Genomic DNA, 21,959 nt, shown 5'->3' on the forward strand with positions numbered 1-21,959 from the left:
ACAAGACACCGTTCGTCAGCTACATTCTACATCGTTCATGTTTAAAATTATAATTGCAATTGAAGACTCCGTTCAAGACGTACCTAGGCATTTTGTATCGAAGATCGATTGATGACAGGTAGAACGCAATGTAGCTTTGGTAATTGTACGAATGATAAATTAATTTGTAAAATATTTTGAAGTTGTTAGAGAAATGTATAAGGTTAAAGTTGATTCAAGAAAGCAAATTTTGCTTCTAATTGTCCACGAATCTGTCTACTGCTAAGTAAGTATCAATATTTTAATGAACGCTTTCCAACATGCAGAGAAAATGTTGAGAAAATAAATTTTCTCTATGATCGATTTATAAAATTAATATTGTAAATTATATGTTAGTTCTTGTGGTTTGAAAGAAAATAAAAGCTATTATTTTCCTAAAATGTAAACTTGCATGAATAGTAATTAATTTTTATTTGTAAGATATTTTGTAAATTCATGAAGGTTTTATAAAATTATCTTGTTTATGTTTACATAGCTTTACACTAATTACTCAAAAATGCAATAAAAGCTGACTGAAAGCGTGTAAATACACAATTAAATAGGTGCATGGAGTGGTATATACCTGTGTACATTCATACACATACACTTTCCAGTAATGATTCTCTATGGAGAGGATTGTACATATAGGCTTCTCTCACAATCACTGGAAATAAATTTACATAAAATCAATCCTACTATTTTTGGTGCAATTGATTTCGAAAATAATTATTTGCAGTGGAATTAATTAACTTATTTTTTCTAATCTCGTGTAAATAGTAGAAGGATTATTCATAAACAATTAAAGTATTTCATTGTTTATTCAAAGAAATATTGTTTTCGATGACAGTCAAATCATAGTACATTCAAATCTAAATTTATAATCACAGTATAATGAAAAAGTTTTAACATTTTGATGTAAGCATGAATAAAGAAAAGTGATCATAAACTTTCAATACATTTTTATTTTATTTTTTACTGAAAAATCCATATTACTAGAGCAAACGAAGTTATGTTCAGTGGAAACTGATAAGTGTACATAAAAAGTAAATGTTCACAATCTAATTACACTATCCTATAAATTCCAACTATTATTTTAAATATGCGTTGGACAGTGTTGTTAACATTATTGTAAAGTTACTCGAATGTCCCGCCATTTAAAATGTAGTTCGCACGTACGACTAAAGGGGTACGTGATCTTTAATCGACATCGCAAAATTCCAGTCTATATAATCTTACTGGTGATTTGTATTAGCCTTAACGGAGATTCGGAAAATGTACATCTTTGTTCATGACTAGCAATAAACAGGAGAAATTGTATTGCGGTCTGATCTTGTGTTTTCGTTAAGAACATTCCCGCCACGAAGTGACTCGATGCGTGCACCACGATAGAAAATTTCTGTCTTCGTTTAATAATCGTAATATCTAATACTTGTTATTAAGTGTTGACTCGTTCGTGCGGTTGTTCCAACTTATTAATGACTTTCGAACTTTAACACACAATCAAGAATAATGGGTATTGGCCTCAAACCATTAGAGTTTACGGATTGCTTAACCGATAGTCCCTATTTTCGAGAAAATCTTCATTATCATGAACGTGAATTGGAGAAGACCAGCCAACAGATTAAACGGCTCATCAAAGAGGTCAAAGATCTTTTGCTAGCTGCCAAAAGTAAGTTTATTATCTTCTGTATGCTATAAGAAGTTGTGTGTCTGTTTAACAGCTGCTGTCACCGTAATCTATTTTATCTCGACATTTTTTTCGCAATTAGTCACGTTTCACTAGCAACATTAGAATATTTAACAATATTTTTCTATTAATCGTGTTATTGTGACTAACCTTCCTTTAATTAATAATTCGGAGCATTGCACACGTTTATTTATATCATTAATCCATGACAAGTTTGTTTATCAATGGATTGTTAATTTCATTTCGCTATTAGAATTTTTTTTCTGGTACCTGCAAATTTTGTTTTCTGACTGTACAGATATGTAATTACTATTCATTTACGTGATATATTTTGTGACTATGATTAAATAAAGAGAAAAATTTCTTTTTCCAATATTTTCAATGAGGATAAGATTTTTTGTTTCACTTTAAGCCTCTTCACAATAATATTGAGAACAGAAAAAAGTTTATTCGAAGATTTTACTTGTAATTACAGAATAAATAATTATTTTTAGATTTGTCCAGAGCCCAGAGAGCATTTTCCAAGACATTGCAGAACTTTAGTTTTGAATGTATCGGAGAAACACAAACTGAAGATGAAACTCATATATCTCAAAGTCTAAAGGAATTTGGTAAACTTATTGCATCAATAGAGGATGAAAGGGATCGCATGGTATGCAATGTTTCTAGTACACATATGTGAATAGTTGTAAAGTTCTATTTTAGAATATCTGAGAATTCCTCAATTTGTTAATATGATCATCAACATACACTTATTGTTTTTAATGATAAAAGGGAACATGTTATAAAATTATATAGTTGGAAAATATGAATGTTATGATTGATAAATAATTCATTAAAAAGTGCAATTTCTTTGAATTTTAAATATAGAATCTTCTGATATACAAAATATACTAAATATACCTTGAAGGAGACCTCTAACTTTGTGTAAACACTCTTTCAAACTAGAATACATATTAGTCATTACATGTTATAGCATTTTTATTAAGATTTTGTCTGTAATTTTATTTGAAAACCATCATGTTAAAATGATATTATCCATAACTTCTAAATCAAAGCAGTTGAATGAGATATTCAGCTTTTACAAGCATCCATTTTTCTGCCACACCCTATATTATCAGTATAACTTTTACATGACTCAAACTTTTTAAGCTAGATATAAAAAAAGTAGAATTAAAGGTGTGTGGTTTATTCAATTAAAAAATTGTCTTCAAACATAAAAAAATATTTTTTATTAATTTTAATATATATATATTATCTACATAACTTATATTATCATAGCCAGTGCCCTCTATCAATAGAAACAAAGTATATGTTTTAGATGATCAAATGTCAAGGATATGTAATATACTATGCATATATGAGATCAATGTTGTACATATCTCAAAGTAGAAATTATTATTAAAATTATTCTATCAAATCCCTACAATGATTTATTTCTATCAGTATGAAAATCTGATTATAAAAACTCTGTTTTTATAGAAGGAGCTCTACCTGGTTATTTAATGGTATATTTCTTAGTTATATTTTAAAATAAAGTCATATTTTCTCTGCACTATTTTGCTTATGGATATCAACTGTGTTGCATTTGTCTCAAATCAAATATAGAAAATTATTTAGAATATCATGATGTACATATTACTCTTGTGTTTTCTGAATGCACACAAATGCTTCTGATTTGTCTTCAGAATTTTCTTTAATATTTCCTTTTTAAATACTAAAACCAGATTTAAGATACTAAATCATTGCATGCAATTGTTACACATTAGAGTGAACTTTCATGATATATTAAGACATTTAATTCAACTAAATAAAACTAAAATTCATTTAGACTGTATTAGTATTACTTTCACACTGATAGCATATTTTTCATGATAAATTATGTACTCATCTATAATATTAAGGGTAAGCTACATGTTTTAATATCTGTTATGTGAAAGAGTCCTTTTCTTTTTGTTTTGCTTGATTTATTTCAATCATATTGATGCATGTGTGTGAACATAGATCACATACATACAATTACCTTCAATTACAAGTGAGGAATGTACTTTAGTAATGTGAATAATCTTCTAATTTTTTATTTGATGTTTAATATTACAGACTATTTATAATATTCTATTTATAAGAGTCGATTTTAGTATCCAATATTTATATATAGGTAGTTGGAAAAAGATAAATGAGAATATTAATTATTTTAGATACTCACACACAAAGTTATTAAATAATTTTAGACAATAGCTGTTTCTAAAGAAAAATTTAAATAACAATTCTATAGGAATTGTAATATTTAATTTATATTTTTAGTACACTTTTTCATAAGAATGAAGATCCATAGAAACTAGAATAGATTAATTATTAAAATATTGACAATGTTACTTTTCATTAAAAAAGACTTTGGTCTTGTAGGCTAGATTAGTAGAAATTCTTAATTTTTTGTATATAATTATTTTATGATTGAAATTTCTTGGTATAATTTTTATCTATTGTGTGATGCGTGTGGCACATACATACACATACTTTTTATCTGTATACACTTTAACATTTGAGGAAGAATCACTGTGTTATCAATTTCATAAAATTAGAAGTAAACATACATTTTAATTTTGAAGTTTCTTAATTTCTAAAAAATTTATTTTCAGCTTGAACGTGCTTATGATCAAATTATACTACCCCTGGAGAATTTTAGAAAAGAACATATTGGTGGAGTCAAGGTAATTTGTTAATGTTTTATTATACATTTCCTGAAATAACAATTTATTCTACATTATTGATACATATACAGGATGGTAAAAAGAAATTTGAGAAACAAACCATTAAATTTTGTCAAAGTCAAGAACGTTACCTAAATTTGTCCACTAAAAAACAAGACAATGTACTTCAAGAGGTACGACTATTTTTTTAACTATAAATATTTACGTTATCTAGATAAATAAATAAAAAATATGTTATAACCAGGCTGATGCAACATTGGAAATGGCTGAGAGACATTTTTGTCAAGCTAGTTTAGAATATGTATTCTTGCTACAAGAAGTACAAGAGCGAAAGAAGTTTGAATTTGTTGAAACTGTAAGTTATTGACAAGATTATTACATGTTTTGTAATTAGATGATATATGTTTATAAATTATGTGAACTTATTCTTTTAGCTATTGGGTTTCATGTTTGGTTGGTTGACTTTTTACCATCAAGGTCATGAAGTTGCAAAGGATTTTAAGCCTTATATGACTGAACTGCAGTTAAAAATACAGAAGGTTTGTATTTTTTTTTAATTTAATACCCCTTGGCTTAAAAATTCATGAAAAGAGCATAGTATTACTGAGGCACGATTCTAAAACATATTACTTACATTAGTATTATTCAAATGGCAAAGAAATTGCTTTATGCATTGTAACATTGATTTACCGAAATATATTAAATATATTGTTGTTTCACATTCTAATTTCTATGGAATTTCTCTAATAAATAATATAATATTCTTTTTTATTGTAACTATAAAGGAGAGAAGTGATTATAATTTACATTACAAGAATGTGATTCAGCATATCCTAAATATTTAAAGAAAATAATTTTGGGAATACGTAATTTTGGGCGTTTATATAGTTTTGTGTGGCGTTTGACACTATATTTTATGTTAATAATTTGATAGTTTCCATAATCGAATTGATTGTTAATGTTCAATTACTTGTATGAGTACTTAGGTATAACTTTCTTACTAAAGTATTGTGTGGTGCAATTACGATTAGGGTAACAGCATGATAAATAGCTTACTAATTCTGAATTTCATGTGTGTGTGTGTGTTTTACAAGACTAGAGAAAATTTCCTTGCTACCCGGGATAAAACAGAATCGCTTATGAATAAAATGAAGGATATGAAAAAGGTATGTAATAAGTTCTTTTAAAGTTCGTCTATACTTAATTCATTTTATAATGAGGATAATTATTACTTAGAAGAGTACTAATAAAACAGTAATGATAGATATATTGATATCAATAACATTTTTATAGTCTGCTGTGGAAACCGGTGTCAACAAACTTTACACACGAGAAGGATATTTATTTCTAATGGAAAAAAGTAGGTATATTATTTAATGCCACCTTAACGTTTGCAATTTATTTTACCATACATTTAATCCAACATAAACGCTATTTAATTTAACAGAAGCATTTGGTACAACATGGACAAAGCAATATTGTACATATCAAAAAGACAAACAGGAATTCACAATGATACCTTACAATCAGCTAACAGGAAAGTTTGTAAGTAAAATTTTACGTATGCGAGACTTTGATTTTGGTAATTAAATAATTCATATTAATTGTATTTTAACAGAGTAGTAAAGAAACTTTTGAATTGGCATCGTGTGTACGTCGTACGTCAGATACAATTGAAAAACGATTCTGCTTTGACATCACTGCTGTCAATAAGTAAGTTCTATTAGGCTTCTTTATATTAGAAATATTTCATACATTTTTTGATAGTAAAATCTGGAACGCAGCAGTTTAAACAACTTATCTAACCAGATACTATGTTTTATGTTTAAATGTCTATTCTTCAAAGTTTGATACGTTTTACATTCTTGGGAATATAAGGTAGGTGATAGATGACCTACTTTTAGCCATATTTTTGTAATTTTAGAGATTTGAACTTGTGAATAAAATGAAACCATATTTTTCCCATTTTTTATTTAAAGATATTTTTAGTTTAAGTTAAAGACTTTACTCTTTTAAATGCATCTTTTATCAAATTTCATCAAAAATATTTCTTTTTAATGTTAACACAACGGTTGTATTTATTATGCATATTAAAAATATGTAGTATCAGAAATGTGGCACATTATTCCAAAAAGACTGTCGCATTATATATATTAGTGATTTGTGAGGATTACGTTATATATAAATATATGTAATAATATAATATGACATTATATAATATAATATAATAATAATAATAACTATAATAAAATATTATATAGTATAATAATATTTGTACAACTTCATTTTTTCAGGCCGAATGTTGTATATACTTTCCAAGCACTTTCTGAAGAAGACAGGAAATTATGGTTAGATGCCATGGATGGTAAAGAACCAGTACGTACTTAACTTTCTATGAGTATTTTAAACTATATCGTAACTGAACAAATAATTACTACGTTTATTTTTTAGAATTGTCCTGTAGTTGGTGCAGCGACAAAATCTGAAGGAAACGTCTTAGAGGAAACATTTTCTGGTTCTTTATTTGTATCAAAATGTATTACTGCATTGGAAGAAAGAGGTAAGGTTTGCAAATATTCAATAATTACTCACACAATTGTCTCCTGAGACAGATATTTTATGTCTCTCTTTAAAGATTTACATAATACGTATACAACATTATTTTAGGTCTTGAAGAACAAGGCTTATACAGAGTAGTTGGTGTTGCATCAAAAGTAAATAAGCTACTGGCGATGGGATTGGATAGAAGGAAATTAGAAAAACTTAACATGGATGATCGCTTCGAATGGGAAAGTAAAACGATTACCAGTGCGCTCAAAACTTATTTGAGGACATTATCTGAACCATTAATGACTTTCCGATACTACAATAGTTTCATTTCAGCTGCGAGTGCGTATAGGTATTCTCTACAATATTATTTTATTTAAAATCCTCAAATTAAAACAGTATCTTTTATTCTGTTGCATTATTGTGAGTAAATATTGTTTATATAATTTTATTTTCAATTCCCATTTTATTCGTGTACACGTCATTCATGTTAATATAATGTATTCCTTCAATACGATTCAACACAGAACAAGAGACGAAAGAAGCACGTATAAATGATATACACAATCTTGTTTATCAACTGCCGAATGAGAATTTAGAAATGTTAATTCTTATTATTGGACATCTATGCAGGTAAAGACTGGGTTCAACAAGCTTTTATTATTAAACTCTGAAATTTTTATCGATCAAATCTGAATAATTATATCATTGTTTTCAGTGTGGCAAAGAAAAGTGATAAAAACTTAATGACTATTAGCAATTTAGCTGTATGCTTTGGACCGTCTTTATTAAGACCAGAAGAGGAAACAGTGGCTTCTATTATGGATATTAAATTTTATAATATTGTAGTTGAAATTTTAATTGAAAATTATGAGAGAATAATTGCTGGACCTCCACAAGATACAGTACGCTCAATGCCAGGCACACAAAATACCGTTCCTTCTAAATCTCAACGTGTCAATGTCGAGGATGGGTCAACGTCTTCTGGAAACGGCACTTCTTTCTTGAGACACCCAATGCACACTAATATACCTTCACCACATTCACATGTAACATATAAATTTATTTGATAAAACGATTTAAAATTAGCGACGCGTAATTTTTTGTGAATAAAACTTGTTTAAGATTCTATTATAAATTTACACAAAGAAGTGAAAACATAATTGGAGTTTAAAAATATTTATTTTTGAGAACTAGAGTGTACATCAAAGTTCTGATGGTAAAATGTACATGTATTGATAATTTGTTCTAGCTTGTTACAAGATCATATTATGATGGTCCATTAGCGGTTGTTACTAAATCATCTTCAGTCGATGATCGAAAAAACGGAGATTATGAAGAAACAGAACACGCAAGTCACAGAATGCCAACATATTTAGATAGTCGAGGTGGCCGTGTCAAATTATCTAATGCAAATGTTATCTACCATTCTGCGGATAAAGGTTTTATTTTATCTTAACTCTTTTTAAGAACACTTTTTCTTCGCTAGTTGGGTTTTAGACAGTTAACATTTTGTATTTACCTGTGTGTGCAGTATTAACGAGTGGCAACACAAGTAGTTCAAATGAGTCAGTTGCGTCTGATCCACATTCCTTTACATCCGATTTACCGGTAAAACAAAAGCGTGGTTCTATGATGTCTGTACATTATGCATCGGGCTATGCTCAACGAAATAATCCATCAGTATCTGTGTAAGTTTTTGATTTTGTATTCCTTTTCACTGTAATCAGTTGCGTACCTCCTCCATCCGTCATACATATCTTATTCTTTTAATATTCACAATCTTCCATAGACCTAATACATCGCCCAGTAGTGGACGTTCAAGCCCTGGACAAGTACCTGGTATTTGGTAAGTGTATATTCACCGTTGACCAATTTTTGTAATATAAATAGTTTTTTTAGTAGCGGGAATTTAACTATATCCAACTTTCAGGAGAGTTCGTACCTTATATGCCTGTTTGGCAGAAAACGATGGCGAGTTATCATTTGAACCAAATCAAATTATTACAAATGGTATGTAAAATACGTGACATATATGAATAATCTCAGTTTCTAAATAATGAACTGTGAATATTTATGTAACATTACAATTTTCTAAATTATTTTGCGAACACGCAAAATAATTGCAAAGATTATGTCAATGTTATGTCAATAATTTGCTATATATATATAGATTAATGTACTGAATTCAATTCTCCGTTACAGTAAAGGCCTCTTTGGAACCAGGATGGTTAGAAGGCACACTAAATGGCAAGACAGGATTGGTCCCAAAGAATTATGTTGAACAATTACCTTGAATTTGGAAAACCAAAGAGTGCCTACATTGTTTTTACATTCCGTAATTGTAATTTTTGTTTAGTACTATTGCCTACTGAAGCATGTATTCATGAATGCTATATGGTAACTTACCTGAAACGCAATGTTTTGTATTTAAATTCCTTTGGGTACAATTTACATAGTCAATTATATATACATTCGTATGGTGTTTATACACCTTTTATTTATTAGGAGCCTCTTTGCTCAAGATGGTCTATATTGTATATAATCAATTGTAGAAAAATTTATATATATATATCCATATATACATGTATATATATATATATACATATATACATATGTGTGTGTGTGTGCAGTACATACGTATATATATACATATAAAACATATAACGTTAATATATTACATAATATTAAAATATATTTGTACTGAAAGATATTGCTCCAGTATGTAGTTTGTAGGAGATCTCATAGGCAATAACCATTTGTTTATATTGCAATAATATATATATATATATATGTATATGTATGTATATGTATATATATTATATAATATAAGAATGTGATATGAAATAAATAAATACCAAATATAATCAGAATTTTTAATACAAAACTTAATGACAAAATTTAATATAATAACAGTGATTAAAAAATTACTTGACAAAGTATGTTTGTATGTTTTGTGATAATTTGCATTGATATCAATAGAATATTGATAGAATTAAAAGAAATTTACTATCTAAGATTAATTAAGATAATTACTTATCAAAATTATTGGGTAATGTTATATTTTGCATATTAAATACTTCTGTCATATCGGAAAAAATTGAAGAAAAATATGTTACTAAGTTACACGTCTTTATGTGGAATAAAAATGTTCTTTATCAATTACAAAAACTTGGAATTTTAGTATAAAGTAAATTAGTTTTACCTCTTGATGTTAACAAATTCGGTTAAATTTTTTAAATAAATTTCCATTTCTAAACACCCTTCTTTTAGAGAGTTTGTTTCTACGCTATTCCATATAGTACTCATGAACAAAGAATAACACAGTATTGCAGTTAGAAAAGCACGTATTACATTAAGTCCAATGCTCACAGGTACAGACGCAATGCCACAATCAAGTCCCATAGACCAGACGATTGGAACTATTAGTATACTAGCTAATACTAAGTACCAAATACGTTGGCGGCGAACAATCCTTAACGAAGTTTTACATATATTTATCGCCGTTTTCAATGTTTCTGCAACGTCTACATTCGTTGGTTGAGGCTGAGTTGACGGACCTGAATATTAATTAAGCATTAAATATTTATATCAAACAAAAGCTTAATATATTACTATACTTATTATCTTACCAGGACTAACATTCAAAGCAGCCATAACAGCTTCATGATCAGAGTAACTAAACTCTTTGTGAGGTACTCGTATTGGGAAAGGATGATGAAAGTCTTGTACCTCTACCTATAAATAATTGTTGTTAGTCATACTGAACTATGTTTAATAACTCAAATGCATTACAAAAACTTAACATACTTTGTATAATTTTGAGCTTAAATACAAAATATAATCTATACGTTTTCCATTGGGGAATAGTCTTGCAACTTTAGAACTAGTATAACTGTTATTGGCACACTCATTGGTCCCTAAATTATTTGAAATGTTTGAGCAAGTGTCAATTAAACCAGCAACACCACAAATGATTTTATAAGCTAAATCTTGTGGCTCTGTATTGAGATCACCTCCCAATATAGCAAAGTCAGCCCCACCACAAGTCATTTTTATTAATTGGGCAGTATCAAATGCTTGTAAAACTCTATGTGCAAGGTATTCATCATTATGCTTACTATACTCTGCATGCAACTAAAATATTAAACACATTGAATTTATTTTTAAAAGGCACAAAAATTGCAACAATTTCAATTATTCTTACGTGCGCAGTATAAACGTTAACATTCATGTCATGAATTTTGAGCCTGCAAAGTCCAACACCCTTTCCTCCAAACCAATCTCCATGGTGTATCTTGTGAACATATCCATTTAAAGGCCATTTATGAAACATTACATCTTCAATGCGATATTTTGACAAGACACAAATTCCTGATCCAAGAACACCACTAGATGTGTAATTGAAAGGTTTTTAATTAAAATACAATTAATGTCACAACTCAATGTAAATACAGTAGATTCTCTTATCTGAAGGTTTATTTTGGAATATCCTGATACCAAAACATTCTATTATCTAAAAATTTCATTCAAGTTCTCTAAGATGATAATGTATCTAAATAATAAAATGATAAAAAAATAAATGTTTTTGGATAAGGATGTCTCTACTGCACTTACTTTAAGTACAACATACTAATGGTATTTAACCTATAAAAATAATGTGAGTATGGCAATTGCTCTTGCGTTTTCGCTTTAATCATTTTAAAATCATTCGGAGACCAGACTTCTTGTAAACAAATAATACCATAATCCTCACTAGCTAATTTGTCAGCAATTGCTTCCATACGGCTTGTCCTATCCTTAGAAATGTATGGTATTCCCCTGTCATAAATAAAATAATAAAAATTAATAAAACAAATCGAAGGAAGTTAAAACATGGAAAAAGACGTACAATACTACGTTAATGAAATCTGAATACAAAATAATTACACACCAACAATTTAAAGTTAAAATTTTTATAACTATTTTGTCTGACATTTTCCACAAGTATTAAACAATATTAAAGCAATTGGAGATTGTTGTAAAATTGACATATGTTGACATGTATACTGAATACTAAGCATGAACTAGAGTACAACATTTTAGATTAGAAGGGAAACTTTGATCATAAGTGTCTTTGTTTTAGCCTTCGATTTGAGCGATATCACATCCTCAACATTTTACTGCGTACATATTCGATCCGCAGTGAATCCTGTCTCAGCATTAAATTGTCAGCCAATCAAAGCAAAACAATTTCTACTCCTATTCTCGCTAGCGGAGCGCACTGCGGCTGGAGAGTATTGCAAAACTTGCGGTATTACTGTAATAAGTAATAAACAAGCGTAATGTTTATTACGAGATGGAGCCACCAGCGTTTTCTATTAGGGATGAAAAAGAAACTCGACTCAAATAGAAATGCATTTTCCGGATCGAGAAATACAGTGTCATTTTCTTATTAATTTTGAATCATTGGAGGTATTAGAATGATATTTTCACTAAAAATATTTAAAGAATAATCATTCTTAACTTTAAGTAATTAAATATTTTTTGCATTATAATAATTATAATTTTTTCAGCGATGTGGATTAAGGAATATGATGCCGTATTTGTATAACTTTTTAACCATAACAGATATTGGCACGTGATTTGGTCACAATATACAAATATTATATGACAAACAGTCTTAACTCGAAACTCGTATAACTCGATAAAATTGCTCGCTTGCTTCGCTTATTCGAAATAAGAGTAACCAAGAGACCAACATCAATTTCAATTACTAAGAACTTTGAAAAAATGGCATTACATTGTATGTGTAAATCGTTAAAGTGATTTGCCCGATCGATACCGCGTGGGCTCCTGACTCCCGTTGCAATAATTTCAGATCGACGATAAATATGGAAAATAAATCTTGGTATATGACTAACATTCGCGGAAAGAGAATTACGTAATATTTATGCTTCGAAAGTTTTTCTTTTTCGGAGCGACTTCCGAAATCACAACAGCCGATCAGTGCTCGCTTTATTTTAATATTTATTATAAAAAATCATATTCAGTATATATAAAAATTATATTGAGTATATTGAATTGTTTTGGGACGTATCATCTTTAGAATCGTGTAGTATCATGGGCTACAATGTTGGTTTTCCTCTATTTCTTAATAACAAATAACGTAAAAAAGATTGACTTTTACTTTAATAATTATTTCATTGCTTCATGAATATTGCCATTGTTAAGCTGTTAAAACGATTCGGACAAGAGTGACGAGTCTATTCTTTACGACTCATTCATCCAATTCCTTCTCTCACGAAATGTCGGCAATTATGAAGGCTACCTATGAGACTCAAAGAATCGTGTTTTGCCCGTGAAATACACTTTCAATTTCGACTCCGCAACACTCGTGAAAAAATTACTGTTTTGATGATCAAAATGCATCCTAAGTAAAAGTTGTTTGTAAGCTACGAAAGTCTTAATTCTATAATAAAAACCAATTGAATTAGATTAAAATTCTGTTTTTTTTTTTAAATTAAAAGATTACATTACATACATATGTAAGTAATTATATTTACATATGTAGATAGAAATTGTTTAATGAAGGACGTGGGGACTAAGCAGAATGAGAAATACATATGTATGTACGTATGTAGCGACATGTATATAACATACATATTGAAACAACACAGTGTTGAGTATGTAATACCTCAACTTTTGCAAGCTCTCCGGCTGCAGTGTGCTCCGTTAACGAGAATAGGAACAGAAATTGATTTACTGTGATTTGTTGTGAATTCAATGCTAAGACAGGATTCATTGTGGATTGGGTGGATAGTAAAATGGTGGGGGTGGTTGCAAAAGCTAAGGGAGGTAAAAAAGTCGTGCAAAGCCTGAGATATAATATAGTGTACATTTACATTGTATGCGTATGTAACTATATGAAACTGTGTATGCAGGGTTGAGTGTTGTTGATAGGATAATCATCCTATGTTTTCTACTGGGTGGGTGGAGTATTAGATTGTATTAGATTTTCAATTCCATAGATTCGTAGCACAGTTCGACATTGCGTCACAATGTGTTAATTATATTGTGGATTTCTTAAAATATTTCATTTTCCTGTAGAGCAGTATAAGTTTTTAGTACAGTTAAGTTACTAGGTACTGTAACCTCTTTAGAGGTAAGTAACGTTACGAATGATAATTATTCTATATTACTTTATATAAGCAATCACTCAAGTACAATTACTCGCATCTACATTCAAATTTTACGTTCGTGAAGATATAATTAGGTTAATGATCTTAAAATGTCACTATAACAATAGTAAATAAATATTTTACCTGGTTGTATTTGTTAACAAATAAATAATTTTTTTTTTTTACGTAGGTTTATTTTTAGACTGAAATGACTACTGATAAAGTAACTTTAGGTGATGCATTATCTAATGTTGATGTGCTCGATGAATTCACATTACCGGATGAACAACCATGCATCGAAGCACAACCGTGTTCTGTAGTATATCAAGCCAATTTTGATACTAATTTTGAAGATAGGAATGGTTTTGTTACGGGAATCGCTAAATACATTGAAGAAGCTACAGTTCATGCAAGCTTGGTAAGTCTAAACATAATTTCATTTAACAAGTGTTATATATGATGTATGATGAATAATAGACTAATATATTAATAAATGTATTTACTTTAAAGAATGAACTATTGGAAGAAGGATTGAAACATGCTGTTATGTTATATACATGGAGATGCTGTTCTCGTGCAATTCCGCAACCAAAATCAAATGAACAACCAAACAGAGTAGAAATTTATGAAAAGACTGTAGAGGTACTAGCACCAGAAGTAAATAAGTTACTTAATTTTATGTATTTTCAAGTAAGTATTTGACATCTTACTCTTTTTCTTATATAGATTTTCATGTACATTTAATTTTAATATCCTACCATTTTCTAGAGAAAAGCAATTGAAAGGTTCTCTGGAGAAGTAAAACGTTTATGTCATCATGAGAAAAGGAAAGACTTTGTTTCTGAAGCGTATTTGCTTACATTAGGAAAGTTCATTAATATGTTTGCAGTTTTGGATGAATTGAAAAACATGAAATCTAGTGTGAAAAATGATTATTCTACTTATAGGAGGTAATTTTCATCACCCTAAATCACTATCTTAAAATGTCTATTTGTTTGATTGTGTTCTTCTATTTCAGAGCTGCTCAATTTCTTAAAGTGCTGTCTGATTCCCACACAATACAGGAGTCACAAAACTTATCAATGTTTTTAGCTACACAAAATAAGATTCGCGATACGGTTAAAGAAAACTTGGAAAAAATTGCTGGATATGAAGAGTTGCTTGCAGATGTAGTCAACATATGTGTCCATATGTTTGAGACTAAGATGTATTTGACACCAAATGAAAAACACATGTTGGTAAAGGTGATGGGATTTGGGCTATTTTTAATGGATAGCGATTTGTGCAATATCAATAAATTAGATCAAAAGAAAAAATTAAAATTAGATCGAATTGATAGAATTTTTAAAAATTTGGAAGTAGTACCATTATTTGGTGACATGCAAATTGCACCTTTTAATTACATCAAACGTTCCAAACATTTTGATGCATCAAGATGGCCATTATCTTCTTCATCAAATAGTATAAGCCCACAAGCAGATCTTATGGTACATCTGCCACAGATCAGAGAAGACCATGTAAAATATATTAGCGAATTAGCAAGGTAACAGTATATATTTATGGTCTTTTGTATTACTTGCAAAAAACAATATTTATTAAAAAATTTCCATACAGGTACAGTAATGAAGTAACTACCACCTACAAAGAATGTGGCAGTGATGTCGAAAATAGAGAAACTGCTGAGTTAGCTTTACGTGGGTTGCAATTACTTTCACAGTGGACAAGTGTAGTTACAGAACTTTATAGTTGGAAGCTTCTTCATCCTACTGATCACCACATGAATAAGGAATGTCCACAGGAAGCCGAAGAATATGAAAGAGTAAAATATATTCTATATTAGTTATAAATTCCGACAGCGTGCTTTACATTGATGCATTTTATTTCGATAGGCTACACGTTACAATTACACGGACGAAGAAAAATTTGCTCTAATAGAAGTGATTGCAATGATCAAGGGATTGCAAGTATTAATGGCACGTATAGAAACCGTTTTCATTGATGCGATACGTAGAAATATATATGCGGAGTTACAAGATTTTGTGCAACTTATTTTACGAGAACCACTTCGTAAAGCTATTAAAAATAAAAAAGATCTTATCCGTAGGTATGTGTACTATTGATACCTTTCTCATGAAAGTGTCTTTTACGTTGAATAACTATGTATAGTACATTCATGAATTAAATTGTTCATTGGTTTCTTCTAGTATAATAGTATCTGTAAGAGAAACTTGCGCCGATTGGCATTTTGGAGTAGAGCCATTAGGAGATCCTGCTTTAAAGGGGAAGAAAGATCCTGATAACGGTTTTGGTATTAAAGTGCCACGAAGGAATGTTGGTAAGGCAATTAGTCAAAGCCAATTTATTTTTACAATATTGTGGAGTCTCTATTTTTGTTATAAATGTTTCTTTTTAGGACCTTCTTCAACTCAGCTTTATATGGTTCGTACTATGTTAGAATCATTAATTGCTGACAAGAGTGGTGGAAAACGTACTCTAAGAAAAGATATTGATGGCCAGTATCTTGTGCAGATCGATCAATTCCATAAAACTAGTTTTTATTGGAGTTATCTCTTGAATTTTAGTGGTAAATGGAATTAATTATAATTTATTATTAATTTAAAGTTATTATTATGAGGAATTTATTTTCTTTAAATTTGCATTTCCTGTAGATTTAAATATTCACTTATATCTATAATTTGATATTATAGTTAGTTATAATATAGTATAATTATAAGCTTTACTTAGATATCATATTTTGCTAATATATTTTTGTTTCATTTTAGAATCATTGCAAGACTGCTGTGATTTGTCCCAATTATGGTACAGAGAATTTTATCTAGAGATGACCATGGGACGAAAGATACAGGTAATTGAAAAGTTCTTTCGTATTTTTTTACTCTATGCGCGGAGATATGTAAAACATATTTTAAGTGGAAAATGTTGATCGGTGTTCTTACTCCGTTTATCTTAATTTGTCTTTGACAAACATATAAGTAATTTATGTCTTGCATTACTACATAAAAGATACTATCAAAAATAGCGTTTTGTGTGCTTGATTTCATGACTAGAAATGCCAAGTACGTCACCAGCATAATGAAGAGTGCAGCGACTTGATCACCATGGAGAAACGTATCCAGGTACTCTGTTAGACACGAGTGATTGTAGGAACGTTGCTTACGCTTGTAACTTATTGCAGTATATAACCATTAATATGGTTTACTGGTTTCATTATTACTGCATTTGTCCATGTTGCAGATTGCATTTTGTATAGATAGAATCTGTTCTCTGTATTTTTGACATTTGAATAGTAATAATTTCAGACTGTGGTATTAGTACAAAGTTTATGTCGTCAATAGTTTATGTACATATTTGTGTTTGTCTCTTGTAACAGCTTTCAAGAAAAATTTCGAGGAATATGTTATGAAATATTTGCACGTTTAACACAAGCACATTACGAAATGGAAAGAGAAGGTGAAATCGGATGAATTGCACATTCAATCATTAATGTGATTTCAGCTTATTATTTTACATATAGCATGCATTAAGTGATGAAATCAATGTATATTTATGTAATAGTAGTGTTCTTAAAGCACATAATATTTTTAATGTTGTACTTTTGTGAATATACAACTAGTTCGTCTAATTATTTTATTAACACATGGGGTTTGTAATTAGTAGAATCTTGTAATAGTCTGCACTAATGTCAAAGTTAATTCTTATCAGCCTCATAGTTTACTGACACATGTTTCAGTTCCCTATCGAGATGTCTATGCCATGGATATTGACTGATCATATATTGCGAAGCAAAGAACCATCAATGATGGAGTAAGTTTACTTAATATTATATCTATGTATCTATAAATATATCATTATATATAATATCATTATACTTTTAGATATGTTCTGTATCCACTGGATTTGTACAATGATAGTGCATTGTATGCACTGACAATATTCCGTAAACAATTTCTTTACGACGAAGTGGAAGCTGAAGTAAACTTATGCTTTGATCAATTCGTTTTCAAGCTTAGCGAACAAATTTTTGCTCATTACAAGCAATTAGCCGCGAGTATATTGCTAGACAAAAGATTCCGAGTAGAGTGTGTTGCTCTTGGCGCATATTTACTTCCATATCCTCGTGCCAATAGATACGAAACGCTATTAAAACAAAGACACGTACAACTATTGGGAAGAAGCATTGACTTGAATAAATTGATTACCCAGCGTATTAACGCGGACATGCAGAAATCATTGGATTTGGCAATTAGTAAATTTGAATCTGGCGATATTACAGGAGTGGTAGTAAGTTAACGATATAATTTGCTGATTTAGTTTTAAGTCTATTTTAAAATATACAGAGAGCGTGAGTCACCTAAGATTTTCAGCTAAAATATTTCCGTTGTTTTTGATTATGTGAGAAAATGTGTAAAAAAATGTTTTTCTAAAGAGTAATTAATTTTAGAAAAAAATTTCGCTGGGGTGTTGTACACCTCAGGAGTACAGTAAAAGTTAAAAACTGTAGAAATAATATACGTAAAAATCTTGGGTGACTTACAATGTGTATGTAATTGTAATATTTCGCATGCTTTAGGAATTAGAAGGACTTCTACAAGTTAACCGTCTTACCCATAAACTTTTAAGTAAATGGCTTGCACTGGATGAATACGATGCAATGTTCAGAGAAGCTAATCATAACGTGTTAGCTCCGTATGGGCGAATCACGCTTCATGTATTTTGGGAATTAAATTATGACTTTTTGCCAAATTATTGTTATAATGCAGCAACAAACAGGTACAATATTACTATTGAGATAAATAAAATACTGAAATTACTAATTGAGATAATAAAATACTGAACTTGCGTCTCATACTTGAAATAAATTTAACAGATTTGTAAAATGTCGAGGACTTCAATTTGTACAGCCAGTTCATCGAGATAAACCGCCACAAATGTCGCATCATTATCTTTGGGGCAGTAAACAATTGAATTTAGCGTACAGCACACAGTACGGGCAATATTCAGGATTTGTCGGACCGCAACATTTTCGAACAATGTGCAAGCTTCTTGGTTATCAAGGAATAGCAGTAGTAATGGAAGAGCTTCTAAAAATCGTCAAATCTTTGATTCAAGGAAGCTTACATCAATTCACTAAGACCCTGATGGAAGCAATGCCAAAAGTTTGTAAACTTCCTAGATACGATTATGGATCTCCAGGTGTCTTGGGGTATTATCATGCTCAGTTGAATGACATTGTACAATATCCTGATGCAAAAACCGAACTCTTTCATAATTTTCGAGAGTTTGGCAATACAATTCTGTTTTGTCTTTTAATGGAACAAGCCTTGTCACAGGAAGAAGTTTGCGATTTGTTACATGCAGCGCCGTTTCAAAATATATTGCCTAGGCCTTACTGTAAAGGTATAATTTCAGATTTGATAATGATACACAAACAAATACTCTAACGATTGTATTTTCAGAGGGTGAAAAACCGGAAACTAAGCAGAAACGACTTGAAGCAAAATATGCAGCCTTGCAGATCGTTCCAAACGTAGATAATCTAGGTACAGCTAAGGTAAGCAATGAAAAATGTACACAGCAATGTATGATACAACTGCGCCTAATTATATTTCGACTACGTATATACGTATTGTTACAGCAAGCAATGATTGCCAGAGAAGGAGATTTACTGACACGGGAACGACTTTGCTGTGGTTTATCAATATTCGAAGTGGTACTTAGCAGATTACGTAGTTTCTTGGATGATCCCATATGGGTTGGTCCTCCTCCAGCAAATGGAGTAATGAACGTCGACGAATGTACAGAATTTCATAGATTGTGGAGTGCGTTACAGTTTGTGTATTGTATTCCCGTCGGAGAAACAGAATTTACTGTTGAGTCAGTAGCATACTTATGTGTAATATTACAATAGAATTTATTATTAAAGCAATATAAACAACTATGCAATATGACTATCATTGTAGGGAATTATTCGGAGAAGGTTTACATTGGGCTGGATGTGCTATGATAGTATTACTTGGTCAACAAAGACGTTTCGAGGCTCTTGATTTCTGTTATCATATCCTAAGAGTACAACGGGTGGACGGAAAAGACGAAAATGTTAAAGGAATCGTAAGTGTCCTTTTTTTATAAGTATTTGATTAAATATAACATTTTTCAGAACATTATGACAAATTGTATTTATTGTGTTGCATAGCATTTGAAAAGAATGGTGGACAGAATCAGAAGATTTCAAGTATTAAATTCGCAAATTTTTGCTGTATTAAATAAGTATTTGAAGAGCGGAGATAGTGATGCATCAAGCGTTGAACATGTTCGATGCTTTCCGTCGCCCATTCATCCCTCGCTTGCTCATGCACAGCAGCAACACTATCATACGCCAGAATATTTACGTCAAATGAATCATCAGTAAAATAACTTTTCAGGCAAGCATATTTGTAATACAATATAATTAAGGCTGAGTCCAACTTTTTATCCAACTCGTGTTTGCGAGTAAATAACGTACTGTAATAACAATTTGAAGTATTTATTTAAGATTTTTTAAAAATAAATAATGAGCAATTAATATATTGCACTGTATCTTCTTGTTAGCATGTTTGATATCAAAGTAATAATATTTATTAAAGCAAGTTATTTTATTTAAACAGCATAGATCTATTTTGCTTTTACACACAAAAAATTGTGAGACATTTGAAGTCCAAAGCATTCTTTTGAGACATGGAATATTCTGCTAAGTTGTATGTGGTGTATTACTATATAAATATGTTAGTAATGTTTAGCATATTAATAACTAATCACTAAGAACATTTATATATCCTATTAATGTACGATAGTGCTTTCATTATTAACCATTTTTCATGTAAGAATATACAAATTTATTTGAAGACTTCAGAAAGTCTTCAAAATTAGAATTATCCAACTTTGTACTAAATTACAGATTTTATTAAGTGTTGTATAATATCAGTATTATTTATTCTAATTTATATTAGCAAAAATAATTTAAATTTCATAATATATCATGAATTCTTATATTTTGTTTATATCGTACTAAATTCATATTTTTATAAGTTCATTTTAGTAATTAAGTATAAATTACAAAGTGTATTAAATGCTTGTAATCACAGTAGTAAATATGAAGGGAATTTTTGTTATTATTTAGAGAATCATTTTTATAATATTCTTTAGTCAATATCGAATAAACTCTTATCACTGTCTAAAAAGTAAACAAATGTATAATAAGTATCTTGTTGTAAATTACGAATTGTACAATGAATGGTTTAAAATGAACGTTCAAAAGCGTGTACTTTATGATATTTTTAGAAAGATACACGGAATTATACAACTTTAAGTTTTGAATTCCTTTCTTCCTTATCTTTTTGTAGTTTACTCTGCCTTGCTCCAGGTATGCAATATAGTAATTTATTAAATAAGAAAAGATTAATTTATTGTTTTTATATATTGCGTACTAATATTACAGGCTCGAATTTGTATCTTTCCATTGTATACTACCACTGCAAGCGACTGTCAAGACCATACTACTGTACACCTACTACAATTGTATTATAAAATCATAATAATGAAAGTTTACTGAAAGAATCTTGTACAATTTTCATATGTAATTTTTTAGAATATTTATATTTATACGTAATTTTATTGTCATCTTTAAATACAGATAATACAGTGTTCAACTTTCAGTATAAGTGTATGACAATTAAACTATCATAAAAATAAAATTGTGTATCAAAGTATGTTGCAACATTGTTTGTGAAAATGGTTTTCAATAGAGACGTGAGAGAACTTCACTCGTATTTGAGATGA

The 21,959-nt window shown here is 29.8% G+C and overlaps 3 protein-coding genes across 6 annotated transcripts; 2 read left to right on the plus strand and 1 right to left on the minus strand.

Annotated features, from left to right (window-relative positions):
• Positions 1-72: 72 nt before the first annotated feature.
• Graf (GTPase regulator associated with FAK) lies at positions 73-9,830 on the plus strand. 2 transcript variants are annotated; one of them, XM_076524689.1, is made up of 21 exons: positions 73-265; positions 2,200-2,357; positions 3,188-3,213; positions 4,345-4,416; positions 4,488-4,589; positions 4,661-4,771; positions 4,851-4,955; positions 5,511-5,582; positions 5,710-5,776; positions 5,864-5,961; positions 6,035-6,129; positions 6,711-6,792; positions 6,868-6,976; positions 7,084-7,305; positions 7,491-7,596; positions 7,682-8,012; positions 8,216-8,405; positions 8,498-8,654; positions 8,756-8,812; positions 8,897-8,976; positions 9,169-9,830. In XM_076524689.1, exons 3-21 carry the CDS (start codon positions 3,211-3,213, stop codon positions 9,258-9,260), a joined length of 2,151 nt encoding a protein of 716 aa, XP_076380804.1. In that variant the 5' UTR covers positions 73-265; positions 2,200-2,357; positions 3,188-3,210; the 3' UTR covers positions 9,261-9,830. The 2 variants fall into 2 exon arrangements, with proteins under 2 accessions (XP_076380804.1, XP_076380803.1); XM_076524688.1 differs by lacking the exons at positions 73-265; positions 3,188-3,213 and adding an exon at positions 300-1,687.
• Positions 9,831-10,078: 248 nt separating this feature from the next.
• On the minus strand, positions 10,079-12,054 carry nSMase (neutral sphingomyelinase). 2 transcript variants are annotated; one of them, XM_033465180.2, is made up of 6 exons: positions 11,897-12,054; positions 11,611-11,784; positions 11,171-11,354; positions 10,774-11,100; positions 10,596-10,701; positions 10,079-10,523 (listed from the first exon to the last, which is right to left on the minus strand). In XM_033465180.2, the coding sequence occupies exons 1-6, from the start codon at positions 11,938-11,940 to the stop codon at positions 10,165-10,167; spliced, it is 1,194 nt and encodes a 397-aa protein (XP_033321071.2). In that variant the 5' UTR covers positions 11,941-12,054; the 3' UTR covers positions 10,079-10,164. The 2 variants fall into 2 exon arrangements, with proteins under 2 accessions (XP_033321071.2, XP_033321070.2); XM_033465179.2 differs by having other exon boundaries at positions 11,581-11,784.
• Positions 12,055-13,859: 1,805 nt separating this feature from the next.
• On the plus strand, positions 13,860-21,889 carry Sra-1 (Cytoplasmic FMR1-interacting protein Sra-1). Of its 2 annotated transcripts, none has more exons than XM_033465171.2 (20): positions 13,860-14,107; positions 14,314-14,541; positions 14,634-14,813; positions 14,892-15,073; positions 15,142-15,666; positions 15,738-15,942; positions 16,013-16,227; positions 16,328-16,458; positions 16,537-16,707; positions 16,907-16,989; positions 17,192-17,260; positions 17,875-17,948; positions 18,020-18,425; positions 18,715-18,914; positions 19,012-19,541; positions 19,601-19,695; positions 19,780-20,018; positions 20,105-20,252; positions 20,338-20,566; positions 20,789-21,889. In XM_033465171.2, exons 2-19 carry the CDS (start codon positions 14,332-14,334, stop codon positions 20,551-20,553), a joined length of 3,879 nt encoding a protein of 1,292 aa, XP_033321062.1. In that variant the 5' UTR covers positions 13,860-14,107; positions 14,314-14,331; the 3' UTR covers positions 20,554-20,566; positions 20,789-21,889. The 2 variants fall into 2 exon arrangements, with proteins under 2 accessions (XP_033321062.1, XP_076380805.1); XM_076524690.1 differs by having other exon boundaries at positions 21,619-21,889.
• Positions 21,890-21,959: the final 70 nt, after the last annotated feature.

The sequence above is a fragment of the Megalopta genalis genome, chromosome 9 (genome assembly GCF_051020955.1).
Source record: "Megalopta genalis isolate 19385.01 chromosome 9, iyMegGena1_principal, whole genome shotgun sequence".
Lineage (NCBI taxonomy): Eukaryota > Metazoa > Arthropoda > Insecta > Hymenoptera > Halictidae > Megalopta > Megalopta genalis.

Coding starts and splice junctions, on each gene's coding strand:
- Graf (XM_076524688.1), top strand. CDS start 1,528: ATGGGTATTGGCCTCAAACCATTAGAGTTTACGGATTGCTTAACCGAT. Junction 2,358..4,344: donor AGGATGAAAGGGATCGCATG/GTATGCAATGTT, acceptor ATTTATTTTCAG/CTTGAACGTGCTTATGATCA. Junction 8,655..8,755: donor AATAATCCATCAGTATCTGT/GTAAGTTTTTGA, acceptor AATCTTCCATAG/ACCTAATACATCGCCCAGTA.
- nSMase (XM_033465179.2), bottom strand. CDS start 11,940: ATGTCAGACAAAATAGTTATAAAAATTTTAACTTTAAATTGTTG. Junction 11,101..11,170: donor TTAACGTTTATACTGCGCAC/GTAAGAATAATT, acceptor TTAATATTTTAG/TTGCATGCAGAGTATAGTAA. Junction 10,524..10,595: donor TGCTTTGAATGTTAGTCCTG/GTAAGATAATAA, acceptor ATTAATATTCAG/GTCCGTCAACTCAGCCTCAA.
- Sra-1 (XM_033465171.2), top strand. CDS start 14,332: ATGACTACTGATAAAGTAACTTTAGGTGATGCATTATCTAATGTTGAT. Junction 16,228..16,327: donor AAAAAAGATCTTATCCGTAG/GTATGTGTACTA, acceptor GGTTTCTTCTAG/TATAATAGTATCTGTAAGAG. Junction 18,915..19,011: donor TATAATGCAGCAACAAACAG/GTACAATATTAC, acceptor TAAATTTAACAG/ATTTGTAAAATGTCGAGGAC.